General features: G+C 36.3%; 1 protein-coding gene and 1 pseudogene across 2 annotated transcripts in view; both read right to left on the bottom strand.

Moving 5' to 3' along the window:
* The window catches only part of GSK3B (glycogen synthase kinase 3 beta), a 206149-nt gene that overhangs the window by 85548 nt on the left and 105581 nt on the right, over positions 1-15020 (bottom strand). For both annotated transcript variants that reach the window (XM_059064749.2, XM_059064750.2), the window contains exon 3: positions 13841-13924. In XM_059064749.2, the coding sequence (XP_058920732.1) occupies positions 13841-13924 (84 nt within the window). The remainder of the gene's footprint in view (positions 1-13840; positions 13925-15020) is intronic.
* LOC131757367 (hypoxanthine-guanine phosphoribosyltransferase pseudogene) lies at positions 7082-7795 on the bottom strand (annotated as a pseudogene).

The raw sequence follows: 15020 nt of genomic DNA, 5'->3' as shown, positions 1-15020 counted from the left end.
CCCCTCTTCTTAGGTGTGGGCTATGGATAGTGACTTCATTCCAAAGGATACAGCATGGAAATGGGGGGAAAAAGCAACTTTACAGTGGAGAAAACTGAAAAATACAAGGTCAGCCAGGTTATCAAGATTAATAGCAAATCTTATTGATAGCACATACCCTTGATATGATGTGATGAAAATAGCACTCTGTGGTCTTTTTCCAAATAACCTATGGCCCTAGTTTATTATGAGATAAACATCAGATGAATTCCAATAGTGAGGCAGTCCACAAAATCTCTACTTAGTATTCCTCAAAACTGTCAAGGTCATCAAAAACAAGGAAAGTCTGAGAAATTGCCAGGGCCAAGAGGAGCCTAAGAGACATAATAACTAAATGCACTATGGTAGCTTAAACAGGATCATGGAAGAGAAAAAAGACATTAGGTAAAAACTAAGGAAATCTGGGACTTCTCTGGTGGTCCAGTGGTTAACACTCCATGCTCCCAATGCAGGGCACTGGGTTTGATCCCTGTCAGGGAACTAGATCCCGCATGCCTCAACTAAGAGCCAGTGTAGCTGAATAAGTAAATAAATATTAAAAAAAAAAAAAAAAAAAACCTAAGGAAATCTGAATAAACTATGGATACATAATAATGTTATCAATACTGGTTCATTAATTATAATAAATGTGCCATACTAACATTAGATGTTAACAGCAGAGGAAACTGGGTGCAGAGTCTATGCACACAGACATAAAGGCCATATTATTATGCTGTTATATTAACCTATGATATATGTGCTCATATAAGCACATAGGAAATTTACCTCTGTGGAAAGGGATCTGGGGAGTTAGGGATTAGGGTAAAGAAGATTTTACTGTTGTCTACTGCCCTTCTGTATTACCTCAATTTTTAAATAATATGAATGTAATAATATTTTAGTTTTAGTAAAATATTCAAATAACATAAAAACAAGGTAATAATTGACATTAAAAAGAAACTCCTAGATTCACATTTTCAAGCAGATGATAGTTAGCATCTTATTGCTGTAACATTTATAATTTAGGTCTTGATAATTCTTCCACTGAAGGCGTTTTACATTACCTATATATTTATTCTCTAGGTCACACTCCAATAAAAATGTCAGCATTTCATCAGTAAAAGTTTCATCCAGATTATCAATGTACCACTTTAGTAGAAATCACCATAAAATTCTAAGGAAGATACAAAACTGGCCTTATTTAGGCAACCTCTTTATTTAAGTGAATAAAATTCCTTGCTATCAATAATTTTCACACAGTAAGAAAGGTGAGAGAAAAAAAGTGACAGGGGTTTATTTTGTAAACTTGGCCATGTATACACTTAGCTATAACTTTGTATACCATTTCTATATGTATGTCATTTCTATAACAAGGTTTCATTTAATTTAAAACAACAACATAACAAAAAATCCTTTTCATATAGGGAGGCTGACCTTGACCCAAACAATTATGAACCCACTTTTACTTCCTCAGCTTCACCTCCCACTACTGTCCCCACACTCCCTTAACTTTATATATCTGAAATTTCGAAATACCTGTATCTCCTTACACAGACTATGCTGTTTAACGCCAACAAACTTTTCAAACATCCTGGACTTCTAACTTAACACATACTTATTCTGCACTATTTATCAAAGTAGCTCTTATTTGGCCTTCAAAACCCTGAATAAGCATCACCTCTCCTATGTAATTCCTTTGCTGACTCCTCTGGATAATTTATTACTTTCCTCCATCCTATTTTTGTTCATAGTACAAATAATTGTCTTTCCATGTATCATTTTGCAGTATTATTTATCTTCTTGTCCTTCTTCAAACTCATTTAGACAGATCTTATACTTTGTCTTTGTACCTAAAACACTACACAGTGCCAGTAAATTGAAATGAAGTAAACTTCACAATGTGAAGAGAATAGGAGGTAGGAAAGAACACAGACTTTATAGTTGAAGAATCTATGTTTGAAAATGGTTCCCATGGTTACTAACTATACAACATTGGAAAAATTCTTTAATCACACAAGACTCCAATATTCCCAATGATAAAACTAACGAAATAGTACTATTATCTATCTAGAGTACTGTTACGATGCTTAAATGACAAAAATGCATTTAAAAAAGCACTTTATAAATCATAAAATTTTAAAGAAAAATTTGTATTTTTATTCATGATTTAAGACATTATGTAATTCTACAGTTAACCAAAAGAATATCTCTAAGAATTTGAATGTGATAAAAATTATATATAGGATATATTATATTTATTTAATGTTTTAAAATATTTATTTTGGTATATGTTTTATAAAGTATTAATAAAAGGTACTAATTTTTTTGTGTTTACTTAAAATTTTTTTAGCTAATGAGGTAAACAGACGATTAGCATATGCTCAGTCATTACTTTTTACTCTATCCCTCTACACTACAGTATGCACCCACTATAGTTGGAGGCCTCTTTTTATTCATCTTTTCTACCTAGAATAACAATTTCACTAAGCAGTCCACAAACAAAGTGTAGAAAATAGTAAGAGGGAAAGCAGGACTTCTGAAATAGCAGTGCAAGGAGTTTAGATTTCTCCTCAGCAAAGCAAAATGATAAAATGATTAGCAAACAGTCGTGTAAAGTATCTGGAAATTGTTTTAAGGGCGCACAGCAAGTGAAGAAACAAATCTTGATAAGAATTGCAAGAGTCTATGACATTTTAGCACAGACCTGCTCCTTTACCCTGCCATCCTACCTCCATGTTTGGGAAGGTCTACCCGGCACTCTTAATCCAGACAGCACCCTCTCTGCTCAGCAACCAATCAGGAACTATGGTTTCACCCCAGGAGGGAAAAGCTGCATCCCAAGTTGCAAAAGACTTATCCCAGCCAAGAGAACTGTGTCTCCCTTCCCTCACTCAGTCCCCACTATTAAGTCAGAGAGGGCATACTCCAGGCAGAGTAGGCTAGGGCCCCGAGAGCCTCATCCTCAATTTGTTCACAGGGAAGATCTCCCACTCGGAGAGGGCCAACTTGTGAAGACCAGGGGCTGCCACTGCATTGCGCCTCCTCCAGTGCCCTACATAAAGTGGGGATGTTACTCTGGGAAAAGTGAGTTCTCACCCCAGTTCTAGGGCAGTAGAAAAGGGGTTCTGTACAGAGGGAAAGGCAGGCTAAGTGCTCTGCTGAAAGAGACTATTTGCAATACAGTAGGAAGAATTCTAGCCTACAGACATTGCCTAAAAACAGTGGATATCTTTGTGGAGAGCAATTAAGAGGTGGCTGGTAGGTTCATGACACAAACAAGGCAAGGCACCAGAAGGTTAACAGAAAGAACCAAGGACAGAGGTAGCCAAGAAGAGCCTACTTGGGATTAGTCATCTCTGGAGGTCGATAAGAATGTGTACAGGTGCTAGCTGAGCAGCATGCAGGACAAACCTGAAGCATTCCCCAAGTTGCACACAGATACATCCAGTACAGCAGAAGCATCACTGGAACAAGGGGCTTACAAGCAACCTCTGACCAAACATTTGACTAAACAATAAACTACTCTGACTCAACAGCAACTCCCAGGAAGTAAAATCACATTCATCCTGGCAGTCAAAAAGACTGTGAATGCCCAAGGCTGTACCCTCTCAGGAGTAATCAGAGGGGAAAGTCCAAGCTATTAGTCCCTGGTTCAACATGTGGCAAATAAATATGAACTCCCTGAATTATGATAGCAGCACCCAAGCCACTCTCAAACATCCAATGGTAAAGGATAAAAATATAACTGGCTAATGGGACTTTAAGCATAGCCTCTGACCAATAAGTAACATTTAAAAGAGGAAAGATCTCTCTAATCAATAAGCTTAACTTCTAGCTTAAAAAACTAGGGGAAAAAAAGGCAAAATAAACCCACAAGAAGAAAATAACGAAGACTAGAACAGAAATAAACTGGAGAATACAAAAGAAACTTTAAAAACTTAATGAAATCAAAAGTTGGTTCACTAAAAAAAAAAAAATCAACAAAATCGACAAGCCTTGAGCTAGACTGACCAAGAAACATAAGAGAAGACTCAAATTATTGAAACCAGGAATGAAAGAGGAGACATCATAATTGACTTTAAAGAAACAAAAAGAATTTTAAGACAAAAGTATAAACTTTATACCAATAAATAAGATAATGTAGATGAAATGAACAAATCACCAAAATGGACAAAAGAAGAAATAAAAAAGTCTAAGTACACCTATTACAAATAAAGTAACTGAATTAGTAATTTAAAATTTACCACAAAAAGTGACCTGTTGTAACTGGCTTCACTGGAGAAACCTACCAAACCTTCAAAGAAGAATCAATACCAATTCTTCACAAAAATTTTCAAAAAAAAAGAAAAACTTCTTAACTCATTCTATGAGACCAGTATTACCCTGATACCAAAACCAAACAAAGTCATCACAAGAAGGGGAAAGAAAGAAAGATGACTAATTTATATTCCTTATGAATACAGATGCAAAAATCCTCTAAAAAATACTATCCAGAAACATATAAAAATTATACACCATGACCAAATGTTATTAATTCCAGAAATGCAAGGTAGGTTTATCATTCAAAAAATTAATGTAAAATACTTTATTAATAGAATAAAGGACAAAAACTCCAACAGATGGGGGAAAACCATTTGAAGAAATCCAACAACCTTTCATGATAAAAATGCTCAACAAACTAGGAATGGCAAGGAACCTCCTCAACCTGATAAATGACATCTACAAAAAACACAGCTAAAAATCACACTTAAAAATGAAGGACTAGGGCTTCCCTGGTGGCGCAGTGGTTGAGAGTCCGCTTGCCGATGCAGGGGACACGGGTTCGTGCCCTGGTCCAGGAAGATCCCACATGCCATGGAGTGGCTAGGCCCGTGAGCCATGTCCGGGAGAGGCCACAACACCGCAAAAAAAAAAAAAAAGGACTAAATACTTTTTCTCTCTAAAATTGGAAACAAGACAAGGATGTCTGCTTTCATCTCTTCTCAACATCATGCTGGAGGTTCTAGCCAGGGCAATTGCAAGAAAAAGAAATAAAAGGCATTCAAGACATATTTTGATAAAAGGGTCAATTCATCAAGAATATATAACTATTATATAATATATTCACTAAACAACAGAGTTCCAAATACATGATGCAAATATTGATAGAAGTGAAAGAAGAAATAAACAATTCTACAACAATAGCGGGGAGACTTTAACACACCACTTTCAATAATGGACATCTAGACAGAAGAACAATAAAAAAAACAGAGGACTTGAACAGCACTGTAAACCAACTGGACCTAACAGATATATATATATAGAATACTCTACCCCAAAACAGAAGAATACACATTCTTCTCAAGTGTAATGGGATGTTATCCAGAATATGTCATATGTTAGGTCACAAGACAAATCTCAATAAGTTTAAAAAGACTGAAATCATACAAAGTTATCTTCTCCAACCACAATGAAATAAAACTAGAAATCAATAACAGAGGAAACCAAAAGATTCACAAATGTGTGGAAATTAAACAACACATTGTTAACAACCAACAGGTCAAAGGAACTTAAACAACACACTGTAAAACAAGAAAAATTAGAAAATACTTAAGAGATAAATGAAAACAAAAACACAATATACCAAAACTTATGGGAGGCAGCGAAGGCAGTACTCAGGGAAATCTACAGCTGTAAATACCTACATTAAGAAGAAGATCTTAAGTCAATAACCTAACTTTACATCCTGAAGAACTAGAAAAAGAAGAGGAAACTAAATCTAAACTACTAGAAGAAAGAAAATAATAAAGATTAGACCAGAAATAAAATAAGAGACCAGAAAAAAACAATAGATTCAAGAAAACCAAAAGTTGGTTCTTTGAAAAGATCAACAAAGTTGACAAACCTTTAGCTAGACTGACAGAGAGAAGACACAAATAACTAAATCAGAAATGAAAGTGAGGACATTACTACTGACCTTATAGAAATAAGGACTATAACAATACGATAAACAACTGTGTGCCAACAAATTAGATAATGTAGATGAAACTGATAAATTCCTAGAAACACACCAATCACTAAAATGACTTAAAATGAAATACAAAATCTCAACAAACCTGTATGACAAGTAGAGATTGAATCAGTAATCAAAAACTTCCCCAAAAGTCCAAAGCCAGCTGGTTTCAATGGCAAATTCTAACAAACATTTAAAGAAGAATTAACAACAATCCTCTCAAAAGCTCTTCCAAAAAAATGGAAGACTAAAAAAAAAAAGATTAAGTAAAGTGTTTAGGTTATAGTCATATAGTAAGCACCATTTAAGTTTGGGCTATTATTACTATTTACTATTAGTATTACTATTTACTATTACTACTATTACTATCATACAGCAAAAGACTATTTATTCTCTTCTAAAAAAGTTCTACAAAGTAGACACTGTACAATCTCCCCTTGTTAATCATTACTAAGACATTATTTTTTCTTTTACAGAGACAGCCTTTATTTTAATGATTTTTACATTGAAGACTTCAAAAAGTGGTAGGTTTTTAGAACTTATTGACCTGTATTTAAAAGGAACTGTTGACAGAGATTTGCCAGAAATAATCTGAAAAAGTGGGAAAATACAGTTAATACTACTGAAACCTACTAAAATAACTCCAGGACATATGGTTTATCTGACATAATGATACCTCTAAATGCTATCACCAATATGAAACTGACTGCTTCTTTTCTAAACACACAGTGGTATAATTAACAATATTCAATCACTTCTATTCTTTCCTGAATACATAAAAATTAAAATACCAATTAAAAAACTAATATATTTTTCTCTTTCAATGTTTCTTACAGATACAATTTCAATATTTTCATTCAATAGTGGTGTAGTTTAAGAGACTTTTCATTCACAAGTCAAGCAACAATCCACCCAAAGGGAACTGATAGTCTATAGGCTCATAGTGCAAATAAAGAGTTCAGGAATGCAGCAACTGACCTTTCTAAAGTACAAAATGGATAAAATTCTTAGAAGATACATGCAATAAGATCTACTAAGCACATGGTCATAGAACTAGAACATTTGATAATTTTCCTGGTGATTTCAATGGGACTCCAGATGTTTCCAAACTCAACTTGAACTCTCATCTTCGGCTTTGTATTTTGCTTTCCCCATTTCGCTAATGACACAAACATGATTCAGATCCCTGAAGTATTCATTATAGTCAAGGGCATATCCAACAACAAACCTGTCTGGAATTTCAAATCCAACAAAGTCTGGTCTATATCCAACACATCGAGGAGTCCTTTTCACCAGCAAGCTTGCAACCTTGACCATCTTTGGATTATGCTGCTTGACCAAGGAAAGCAAGGTTTGCATTGTTTTGCCAGTGTCAATTATATCTTCAACAATCAAGACATTCTTTCCAGTTAAAGTTGAGAGATCATCTCCACCAATTACTATTATGTCACCTGTTGACTGGTCATTACGGTAGCTCTTCAGTCTGATAAAATCTACAGTCACAGATATAGATCTATCACTACTTCTGTTCAGTGCTTTGATGTAATCCAGCAGGTCAACAAAGAATTTATAGACCCTCTTGAGCACACAGAGGGCCACGATGTGATGGCCTCCCATCTCCTTCATCACATCTCGAGCCAGCCATTCAGTCCTGTCCATAATTAGTCCATGAGGAATAAACACCTTTTCCAAATCCTCAGCATAATGATTAGGTATACAGAATAAATCTAGGTCATAACCTGGCACATCATCACTAATCATGACACTGGGGCTCCGGGTAGTCATAAGGGAGCCGGCCGGCGTGCGGGCTGAGGGCACTCTGGGGAGGAGGGAGCCGAGCAGGAGGCAGAGACGCGGCGGGAAGCGGTGCCGCGTGGGAAAGCAGAGTGGTCCACCCGAGCGCTCTTCCCCGCCGCCGCCACTGCAGCTCTACTAAGACATTTTTAAGTGTTACATTTCTAACACACTGCTTCTAGAGAAATCTACATTCTATGCTAAATGGTATAGCAATACTACACAGACTCTGGAAACACAGACTCTGGAGTTGACTCCTAACTTTGACACTCTGTAGTTGTAGGACTCTTACGTAACTTACTTAACTGTGACTGCCTCAGTTTCTTCTTCTATAAAATGGGGATAATAACAGTATACCCTTTCTTCACTGGGTTGCAGTGAGGTTTAAGCATCTGGACACACAGCAAGTGCAACATATATTTGCTATTATTAAACAATAATTTGTAAAATAGTAAGTTAATGTGTTAATTATATGCCACGTGCTATGATAAGCACTTAGTAAACATTATTACATTTTTTCCTTACAAAATCCCTACTGTACAGATGACAAGCGTTGAAAAGGGCTTACAAAGGTAAATATCTTGCCCTGTCATACTGCTATCAAGTGGCACAAATAGGATGCAAACCCAAATATTTCCGGACACAAAGCCAGAGCTCTTTACTTTTCAGAGTGGATTCACCCCAACCTTTCCTCTCTAGGGCTAGTGACAAACAGGCATAATCAAGCACAGCATTTTTCTCCCTGATCCCAGAAACACCGGTACAATCTTCACTTTCTGAACACAGCCCTCCACACAGTTACTCTCAATAGAAAAGTTGGTATGAAGAATAAAATCAATTTGCGAACCTTGCTATTTAAACTGTCTCTCATACAAATAGAGGGAGAGTTTTATTTAAGGAAGATAGCCTTTATTACTCAAGTAATCAATCTATGATGAACCACAGGTAAAACATTTTTACATGTAAGGCTACTTAGAGATTTCTTACAGAAAACTATTAATTAATTAAAATAAAATTGAAGGCTCCTGTAAAAACAAAATATGATTTCCATACTCCTACAGAGACCCAGGGTTCTACAAAGGTAAGCCGCAACTCAAGGGAAGGTAAAGTCAGCTGGTCCCATATCCCAGTTTCAACCAGAACAACTTTGCTTTTTATCTATTCTACCTGTAGAACAGGGGTTCTTCATAAATTTCATTTAGGGGGGAAAAGGTTCCTATTGCTAAATATTAATACTAAAAACCACTATTCTCTAAGATACTTGGAATTCACAAAACTATTATAAGCCCAGACTGTTCAAAACCTTTAAAAAATTCCATTTCTCTCTGATCAAGGAGAAAGAGTACTAATTACTCTTAACTATATCAGAGTTAATAAAATCTATTGGTTAACCTGGAGTATACTAATTGACTACATGATGCTCCAGTTATTACAGCAAATACTAATAATTCCAACCAGAAGACAAATGACTAGGACTAATTTGGTCACATTTCTAGTCCCTGTCCTAATTCCTCCTTCTTCTAGCTACGTTGGCTACTCTCTTGCACAATTATAGGCTGAAAGCTGATTATGTATAATTCCTAAAGAAAGTCTTTAAAATGGCAGGGTGGAGCACAATAAAGAGAAGGTCACCAAAATAGGTATAACCATTCAGTCAAACTGCAGTCAGTGGAAATATCTGTCAAATATTACAGCTATCCCAGTTGAACCCAGAGCTGGAAAATGCTTATGGACAAAAATTATGATGAGACTTTTGGGTAGCTTAGCTACAATTCTAAAATTAAAAATAACAATAGGGGAACAGTTAAGAGTATTATGTAGTACAAAAATCCAGTGGAATATTACATAAGCAATAACTAAAACATATTATGAGGCAAAAAGGGAAAGCTTTTATGAGATTTTGAATACTTAACAAGGTTAAAAATAGTTATTCATACAACTATGTAGAACATGAACATATAGAATAAGATATGTAGTACTGAAGTCAAAAGCCAGGATAGTGAGTGAAAATTTTTCCTTTTTTAAAAATTTCCCCAAAAGGAGTAACAGAGGCTCAGAGAGAAGACATGCCAAGACGGTGAATGAGAAAGGCTCAGGACAGATGGAAATCCACACAAAAATGTAGAAAGTATTAAATATTCAAAGAGAGTAGGATGGGTAGAAACCCAATGAATGAGGGGTACAGAAACCCAGAGAAAGAGGTTGAAAAGAAGTAGCCTACACACAGAGAAACAGATGGACAGATAGACACCAGATTTCAAGAGGAAAAGGAAATATGAGGGGGTGCCACAGACCAAGAGAATGGGATAGAAACCCAGAGACAGAAAGAGACAAAGAGCCCAGAGTGAAAGGGCCAGAAACCCAGAATGTGGACAGAGGCTGAAGGAAAAGGAGATATAAAGCTTAGAAGAAGAGAGTGATTGAAAATCATAGAGAAGAAAGACAATCAGAGATGATGCAGATGATGAGAGGATTACAAAATATTCCCATTTATATTTAAACATATCCACAGAATCTACCAAGAATTTCATGCCTATAATGATGAAACACTGAAATCTTCTCTTTCTCATTCTCACAATGCCGTCAACTCATTCTAATTGCCTCCTGACACCTCCTTTAGGCTCATGTTCTTACCAGAGATCTCCTGCTCAGAGCTTCCCCTAAGCGATCTGAAACCCCAAAAGAAACTCTTCACAGAGCTTCAAACCCCAGTCTCTTCAAAGAGGGTTCTTTTCACTACCTTGCCCTAGACAAAACCTGGATCCAACCCAAAGGCACTGGTTTCCTTTCACCTCTCTCAAATGAAGCCTGCTCTCAACCCTCAACATATTCTAAGACAAGAGAGCAATACTGATAAACTGCTAGCTCTTTGCTCAAACAACATCACCTCTCCCTCCTTCCTGACTCCTAAGAGCTCTACAACATGACTACACACCCTATCTACCCAACCTTGTCAATGTCATCTCTCCACTTAGAGTCCCACCACCTCCACCTAGAAGTCTTACATGTATGTCTACTGGGCATCTCTATTTGCATATCCCAGAGGCATTTCAAACTACTCGTTTATTATTTCCTCCCCCTAAACTCTTCTAATATATATACATAGGCAATATATAATGCTCTTCACAAGACTTTTAGATCCCTTTCTAAACAGCAGCTCTGAGTTCACTCTCAGTAACCTACTCTTGGAGAGTTAGAACTCTCAAACCTAGAGCAGAATCCATCTTCTCATATGAGAAATATTAGTTTACTACCTGGTCTCTTGAGTGATGTTAGTCCTGCCAGAACAATTCAAAAGCAAGGAAGTGAAGATCATGAGTAGGGGAAGAAGAAATTATCATTTTGGTGGCTGGAAGATGATGGAAGTTCCTTAACCTATATACTTCTGCATATCTTTAGAAAGCCTTCCCTTTTTTGACAATGGAGGATTATTATTTTCAGCAACACATGACAACTTTTCTTCCATTCTTTCTGTTCTCTTAATGGAGCTATCCAAAATTAAAAGGGGTCTTTTTTCACTTTGGAATACTTACAACACTCAAGAGAAAGTTCTGAGATAAATGAAACATTAGGAAGTATATGTATTTCTTTTTTATAATAGCGAGAAGTGCATTGTCCTTCTGGTTATCTTCCCTTAATGACTTCTCAATTGCTCTTTATCTATAAGACCATTTAAGATAAATAAGCAGCTCTGAATAGCAGCAGGGAGGAAATCATCCCCTGGGGTATACAGATAACAGTCACTCCATTGTCACTCCTTCCGCAGGATTAAGTAAGGGTAAAAGCAGATTGTGATGGGGGCTTCCACCAAACCAAACCAGACAGGTAAGCCTTTAGGTGCTACCACAAAAGGTAGCCTTGAAAAGGTTTGTTCAAAAGGTTTGTGCTTCCCTTTCTGCTCTTTATCTTTGTAAGAATTAAATGAGTTAGTATTTGTAAAGCACTAAAACAGTGCCTGGCATACAGGAAAAGCTATATACATACATACATACACACACACATATATATATTTTTTTCTGTTCTTTTCCACTATGGTTTATTACAGGATATTGGATATAGTTCCCTGAGCTATACAATACGACCTTGTTGTTTATCCAGGGAAAGCTATATAATTAAGTAATCAAGAGAAGATGTTTAAGGGGCTTTGTAGGGAGGCCTTTGCAAATGAGTCCACATGAAATTCAGTGGTTCATGGAACAAATATCTCTGACCTTTACTTTCCTCCCTGGGGTATTATAATGTCTAGCATCTAATAACAAAACCCATAGGGATGCAAAATTCCATTATAAGAGTGCTGTGAACACAACAGATGCTCCATAATTTTATTTGGGAAGGGATAGGAAAAAGTAAAGACATGTCAAAACAGGTAAGATCAAAGATGTAACAGGCAGTTTGCTATGTTAAAAAAAAAAAAAAAAAAAAAAAAAAAAGGAGCATGAACCAAATAATGGGCTTTAGGAACAAAAGAGCTCAAATATTTGAGGGTTTATGGTCCTTAATACAAGCAGAGGCCATCATTTAAACTTAAAAAAAAAAATTTTAAAAAACACCTAAGAAATGAGAGTCACTAAAGGGCCAATTTGCTAATTATGGTTGTTAAAACATTAGCTATCATACACACACATGCGTGCACGCATGTGCAACAACTATATATCTGTAGGCATGTATATCAATTCTGGCTTAATATATAGGTATTTTCCCATATTACAGGCTCTGTCATGAAAAAAGAATTTCTAAGAAAATAATTTCAATAAAATTTAATGGAAAATGATTAAATAGTGCACTGGGAAATATGTGAGTAAAAAGAACTGGGCTAGGACTTCCCTGGTGGTGCAGTGGTTGAGAGTCCGCCTGCCAATGCAGGGGACATGGGTTCGAGCCCTGGTCTGGGAAGGTCCCACATGCCGCGGAGCAACTAGGCCCATGAGCCACAACTACTGAGCCTCCACGTGTGGAGCCTGTGCTCTGCAACAAGAGAGGCCGCGACAGTGAGAGGCCTGCGTACCACGATGAAGAGGGGCCCCCGCTTGCCTCAACTAGAGAAAGCCCTCGTGCAGAAACGAAGACCCAACACAGCCATAAATAAATAAATTAATTAATTAATTATTTTTTTAAAAAAGAAAGAACTGGGCTAGAAATCAAGAGGTATTATGGATCTAAGGGCTTTGGGACAGTATAAGCATGGTATGTGAAGTCCAAGAATATCAAATGAACTCATCCAAAGTAATGTTTATTTAGCCAAAATGATGAAGTGTTTATTACTTGCCCTCCCCCTTACCCCAAACCAGTGAAGGAAGACTGAATCTGGGAAGAAGGAACAGTGAACAGACAGAAAGAAAAAGACCATGGTAAAACAGAAGAAACTGATTTTCTATGCTTCCAGCTCCAGTGAGTACAATGACATTAGCCATTGCATCTTCTAAAGAGAAAGACCAAGGGGGTCAGGGTAGGGGGCAAAGGGGATTCAAAGCATGAAATCTTCTTTAATTATCCTTTGCTTTCACAGAATTAAATGTTATCATAAATAGTGATCACTTATTAAGAAGTTCTGTAATATTATATCTTTTCCAACTTTTTCCCTAGCCAAGGATAGGTTAAACTTGCTTCCCAATGTTTAAGTCTCATTCTGGTCCTACCAAAGTCCTCCTGCTTCCCCTTCCCCTCCAACACTTCCACTTAACAATATGACATCATTTTCCTCCCTGCAATAAACAGGTGAACTATCATGGGGCTCCAGGAACACATAAGGAACACAAAAGGTTTTAAAATATATACAAATTTGCTTTAGAACTGAAGACAAGTGTTTTAAGAAAATTCTTAAAAATTAATCCCCTGTATCATTTCATTAACATTTTCCTGATACAACTAATGATATTCAATAATCATATCTTGAGGTCAGAATCTCTAGGGCCTGTGTTTTGGAATACTTCCATTCAATGAGCAAAGCTGTTTCAAGGGGAAGGGGGGATATGGACTATTTCTAGAAGAATAACAAGTCTATCACAATATTCAGTACCAACATTCTACAAGACTTACCTTTTCACCACTTGAGTAGAAGAAATAACGCAATCGGACTATGTTACAGTGATCTAGCTTTCTCATGATTTGGAGCTCTCGGTTCTGAAAAGGAAACACATGAAAATATTTTTTAAAGGATAACTGCTATTCATATTGACTAAGATGCTTCTGAAATAACATTAAGCACTACAAAGAGCACGCTATAGATATGTTACTAAAAAATATCATCTATAGACAAGTTTGTGAACTATTTATTACTGTTCTGTAATACGATAAATATAGAAATTGAGAACAAGTGTTCAGACTCTTTTATTGCAACCTGAAAGAATTTTATATCTATGAATCTTATAATTAAAAGTGGGGACTATATTTTGTATTGTCTTAAAATTCACTTTTCTCATAATTCATTTTTATTGTATTTTATAAAAATATCAGTCTTCAATGAATTGGAAATTTTTAAAACCAGTACCTCACTATAAATAGCTTGAGAAGCACTGGTCTACAGTATGTAAGAGATATCTAAAAAAAGCTATTATTACTATAATTTTTGCAACTATAATAAAAATCAAACTTCTTACCAAACAAATAAAATTGAGTGCAAAGAAAACTCTCACAAGCCCTATTATTTTCCAAGATACAGTGAAAAATCTGAGAGTTAGCCCCATTAGAAGGGCTCAGTTGCCAGAGCTAAAATATGACATGTTGGAAATTGTACAGTCCTGGTAAGTTTATAGATCCCACAAATAATATTCCCTTTGGGGAGTTTCAAAATTATGCTTCAGGGCTTCCCTGGTGGTGCAGTGGTTGAGAGTCCACCTGCCGATGCAGGGGACACAGGTTTGTGCCCCGGTCTGGGAAGATCCCACATGCCGCAGAGCAGCTGGGCCCGTGAGCCATGGCTGCTGAGCCTGTGCGTCCGGAGCCTGTGCTCCGCAACGGGAGAGGCCACAACAGTGAGAGGCCCGCGTACCACCAAAATAAAATAAAATAAAATAAAATAAAATAAAATTATGCTTCAAGAAAATAAAACATTAAATAATATGACAACTTCTAACACCATGAATTTTGCAGTAATAAATTTGAAGAGTACAAATATATTAACAACAATTCCAACCATTATACTTAGCTGTAAGAAATCCAGTTAATAAAGTCCAAATTATATAACACAGAGAAAGAATACCAAAATGTCTGTTAAGCG

The sequence above is a fragment of the Kogia breviceps genome, chromosome 5 (assembly GCF_026419965.1).
Source record: "Kogia breviceps isolate mKogBre1 chromosome 5, mKogBre1 haplotype 1, whole genome shotgun sequence".
In the NCBI taxonomy this organism is placed as follows: Eukaryota; Metazoa; Chordata; class Mammalia; order Artiodactyla; family Physeteridae; genus Kogia; species Kogia breviceps.
The sequence above is the reverse complement of the archived record's forward strand: the minus strand, read 5'-3'. Positions and strand labels throughout refer to the sequence as shown.